At 45.7% G+C, this 5000-nt stretch overlaps 1 protein-coding gene across 1 annotated transcript in view; it reads left to right on the top strand.

The window, feature by feature from the left end:
* LOC106595813 (NT-3 growth factor receptor) overlaps window positions 1-5000 on the top strand; it is a 141157-nt gene that overhangs the window by 52333 nt on the left and 83824 nt on the right. Inside the window, exon 6 of the mRNA XM_045708728.1 lies at window positions 3260-3405. Coding sequence (XP_045564684.1) covers window positions 3260-3405 — 146 coding nt within the window. The remainder of the gene's footprint in view (window positions 1-3259; window positions 3406-5000) is intronic.

Below are 5000 nucleotides of genomic sequence, written 5' to 3'. Positions count from 1 at the left end.
ATCGACCTAATTCTGCTCTGCATTCATTATTTGGTGTTCTACGTTGTACACTGAATATATTTTTGCAGAATTCTGCAATGCAGAGTCTCAGTTCGGTGTTTGTCCCATATTGTAGATTCTTGGTTGGTGAACGGACCCCAGACCTCACAACCATAAAGGGCAATGGGTTCTACAACTGATTCAAGTGTTTTTAGCCAGATCCTAATTGGTATGTCTAATTTTATGTTCCTTTTGGTGGTGTAGAAGGCCCTTCTTGCCTTGTCTCTCAGATCGTTCACAGCTTTGTGGAAGTTACCTGTGGTGCTGATGTTTAGGCTGAGGTATGTATAGTAGGACACCATTATTTTTGTCTTACTGAGATTTACTGTCAGGGCCCAGGTCTGTCAGGGCCCAGGTCTGTCAGGGCCCAGGTCTGTCAGGGCCCAGGTCTGACAGGCCCCAGGTCTGACAGGGCCCAGGTCTGTCAGGGCCCAGGTCTGTCAGGGCCCAGGTCTGTCAGGGCCCAGGTCTGTCAGGGCCCCAGGTCTGACAGGGCCCAGGTCTGTCAGGGTCCAGGTCTGTCAGGGCCCAGGTCTGTCAGGGCCCAGGTCTGTCTGAATCTGTGCAGTAGATCTAGGTGCTGCTGTAGGCCCTCCTTGGTTGGGGACAGAAGCACCAGATCATAAGCAAACAGTAGACATTTGAGTTCAGATTCTAGTAGGGTGTGGCCGGGTGCTGCAGACTGTTCTAGTGCTCTAATTGGTTATATATGTTGAAGAGGGTGGGGCCTGTCTCACCACACGGCCCTGTGGGAAGAAATCTGTGTGTTTTGCCAATTTTAAACGCACACTTGTGTACATGGGTATTATAATGTTGTTTGTTTTTCCCCATATACCACTTTCCATCAATTTGTAGTCAGTGGGCTGACTGTGAACGCTCTGAGAGACTCTGGGTTGAGGTCAGTGATAAAGTAGTCTACAGTACTACTGCCAAGAGATGAGCTATAGGTCTACCTACCGTAGGAGTCCCCTCGAAGCCTACCATTGACTATGTACAGACCCAGTGTCCGACAGAGCTGCAGGAGTTGTGACCCGTTTTTGTTGGTTATGTTGTCGTAGTTGGAGGAGAGAAAGTGCTGAGGGAATGCTGTCACCTCCAGGTAGGTGTTTGTCCCCCTGTGTGCTGAGGGAATGCTGTCACCTCCAGGTAGGTGTTTGTCCCCCTGTGTGCTGAGGGTGTCAGGTTCTTGTCCAGTTCTGGCATTTAGGTCACCACAGACTAGTACATGTCCCTGGGCCTGGAAATGATTGATTTCTCCAGGATGGAGAAGCTGTGATTTTTAACCTGTTGAGGACAGACGTTCCGCTAGCGGAACCCCTAACCAACAGCCAATGGCATCGCACGGCGCGAAATACAAAACCAACTAAAATACCACAATTCAATTTTCTCAAACAATCAACTATTTTACACCATTTTAAAGACAAGACTCTCGTTAATCTAACCACATTGTCCGTTTTCAAAAAGGCTTTACAGCGAAAGCAAAACATTAGATTATAATCATATAATATAATCATCAATAATCACACAGCCATTTTCCAAGCAAGCATATGTCACATAAACCCAAACCACAGCTAAATGCAGCACTAACCTTTGATGATCTTCATCAGATGACACTCCTAGGACATTATGTTATACAATACATGCATGTTTTGTTCAATCAAGTTCATATTTATATCAAAAACCAGCTTTTTACATTAGCATGTGATGTTCAGAACTAGCATACCCACCGAAAACTTCTGGTGAATTTACTAAATTACTCACGATAAATGTTGACAAAATACATAACAACTATTTTAAGAATTATAGATACAGAACTCCTTTATGCAATCGCGGTGTCAGATTTTAAAATAGCTTTTCGGCGAAAGCACATTTTGCAATATTCTGAGTAGATAGCTCGGCCATCACAGGCTAGCTAATTTGACACCCACCAAGTTTGGTGCTCACTAAACTCAGATTTACTATTAGAAAAATTGGATTACCTTTGCTGTTCTTCGTCAGAATGCACTCCCAGGACTTCTACTTCAACAACAAATGTTGTTTTGGTTCCAAATAATCCATAGTTATATCCAAATACCTCTGTTTTGTTCGTGCGTTCAGGTCACTATCCGTTCAGGTCACTATTGGTCGCGAGCACATTTCGCGACCAAAAAATTCAAAATATTCCATTACCGTACTTAAAAGCATGTCAAACGCTGTTTAAAATCTATTTTTATGCTATTTTTCTCGTAAAATAGCGATAATATTCCAACCGGGCAACGTTGTATTCATTCAAAGGCTGAAATAAAAAAATGGAGTAGTCTCGTGAACGCGCATCTCCAGTCTCACTGTCCCCAGGCTGACCACTTACAAATTCTGCTGCTGTACTTTGCCCAGAGACAGCAGACACCCCATTCCACTTTCTGGCGGCTTTAGAGAGCCAATGGAAGCCTTAGAAAGTATCACGTTACAGCACAGATGCTGTAATGTCGATAGAGATGCAACAGAAGGACAACAAATTGTCAGACAGGGCACTCCCTGTATGGAATCTTCTCAGGTTTTGGCCTGCCATATGAGTTCTGTTATACTCACAGACACCATTCAAACAGTTTTAGAAACTTTAGAGTGTTTTCTATCCAAATCTACTAATTATATGCATATTCTAGTTTCTGGGCAGGAGTAGTAACCAGATTAAATCGGGTATGTTTTTTATCCGGCCGTGAAAATACCGCCCCCTATCCCAAAGAAGTTAAAGTATGGGGATTCGAGTGGGGGGAAATAGGTAGCACACATGAGGACATTTTTCTCTCTCTCTCTCTCTCTCTCTCTCTCTCTGTCTCTCTCTCTCTCCCTGTCTCTCTCTCTTTCTCTCTCTCTCTCTCTCTCTGTCTCTCTCTCTCTCTCTCTCTCTCTGTCTCTCTCTCTCTCCCTGTCTCTCTCTCTCTCTCTCTCTCTCTCTCTCTGTGTCTCTCTCTCTCTCTCTCTCTCTCTGTGTCTCTCTCTCTCTCCCTGTCTCTCTCTCTCTCTCTCTCTCTCTCTCTCTCTCTCTCTCTCTCTCTCTGTGTCTCTCTCTCTCTCTCTCTCTCTCTCTCTCTCTCTCTCTCTCTCTCTCTCTCTCTCTCTCTCTCTCTCTCTCTGTCTCTCTCTGTCTCTCTCTGTCTCTCTCTCTGTCTCTCTCTCTCCCTGTCTCTCTCTCTCTGTCTCCCTCTGTCTCTCTCTGTCTCTCTCTCTCTGTCTCCTCCAGACGTACCAGAGATCAGTGTAAGCCACAACAGTAGCGTGATGGTGATGGAGGGTGATAGCGTAAAGGTCAGCTGTAATGGGTCAGGATCTCCCCTCCCCGAAGTCGACTGGACCGTCGCTGGACTACACTCCATCAACACACACCAGGTGAGACATACACACACCTGGTGAGACATACACACACCTGGTGAGATGTACACACACCTGGTGAGACACACACACCTGGTGAGACGTACACACACCTAGTGAGACATACACACACCTGGTGAGACGTACACACACCTAGTTCTCCAGTCTAACATGTAGGGTAGTCTAACGTCCACCCACCCTATTCATCTCCTCTAGTTCTCCAGTCTAACATGTAGGGTAGTCTAACGTCCACCAACCCTATTCATCTCCTCTAGTTCTCCAGTCTAACATGTACTGTAGTCTAACGTCCACCAACCCTATTCATCTCCTCTAGTTCTCCAGTCTAACATGTACTGTAGTCTAATGTCCACCAACCCTATTCATCTCCTCTAGTTCTCCAGTCTAACATGTAGGGTAGTCTAACGTCCACCCACCCTATTCATCTCCTCTAGTTCTCCAGTCTAACATGTAGGGTAGTCTAATGTCCATCAACCCTATTCATCTCCTCTAGTTCTCCAGTCTAACATCTAGGGTAGTCTAATGTCCACCAACCCTATTCATCTCCTCTAGTTCTCCAGTCTAACGTGTAGGATAGTCTAACGTCCACCAACCCTATTCATCTCCTCTAGTTCTCCAGTCTAACATGTAGGGTAGTCTAACGTCCACCAACCCTATTCATCTCCTCTAGTTCTCCAGTCTAACATGTAGGGTAGTCTAATGTCCATCAACCCTATTCATCTCCTCTAGTTCTCCAGTCTAACATCTAGGGTAGTCTAATGTCCACCAACCCTATTCATCTCCTCTAGTTCTCCAGTCTAACATGTAGGGTAGTCTAATGTCCACCAACCCTATTCATCTCCTCTAGTTCTCCAGTCTAACATGTAGGGTAGTCTAACGTCCACCCACCCTATTCATCTCCTCTAGTTCTCCAGTCTAACATGTAGGGTAGTCTAACGTCCACCAACCCTATTCATCTCCTCTAGTTCTCCAGTCTAACATGTACTGTAGTCTAACGTCCACCAACCCTATTCATCTCCTCTAGTTCTCCAGTCTAACATGTACTGTAGTCTAACGTCCACCAACCCTATTCATCTCCTCTAGTTCTCCAGTCTAACATGTAGGGTAGTCTAATGTCCACCAACCCTATTCATCTCCTCTAGTTCTCCAGTCTAACATGTAGGGTAGTCTAATGTCCACCCACCCTATTCATCTCCTCTAGTTCTCCAGTCTAACATGTAGGGTAGTCTAATGTTGTGTTCTTCGCTCATCTCCTTTCCTCTCCTCTCCTCAGTCAGTAAATTGTATTTATTTGTACATCAGCATTTGCCACAAAGCGTTTATACAGAAACCCAGCATTAATCCCCCAATCAGCAAGCAATGCAGATGTAGAAGCACGGTGGTTAGGAAAAACTCCCTAGAAAGGCAGGAACCTGGGAAGAAACCTAGAGAGGAACCAGACTCTGAGGGGTGGCCAGTCCTCTTCTGGCTGTGCCGGGTAGAGAGGAACCAGACTCTGAGGGGTGGCCAGTCCTCTTCTGGCTGTGCTGGGTAGAGAGGAACCAGACTCTGAGGGGTGGCCAGTCCTCTTCTGGCTGTGCCGGGTGGAGATTATA

The sequence above is a fragment of the Salmo salar genome, chromosome ssa26, assembly GCF_905237065.1.
Source record: "Salmo salar chromosome ssa26, Ssal_v3.1, whole genome shotgun sequence".
Taxonomy (NCBI): Eukaryota; Metazoa; Chordata; class Actinopteri; order Salmoniformes; family Salmonidae; genus Salmo; species Salmo salar.
Note: the sequence above shows the minus strand (reverse complement) of the source record. Positions and strands in the feature narration are given on the sequence as shown.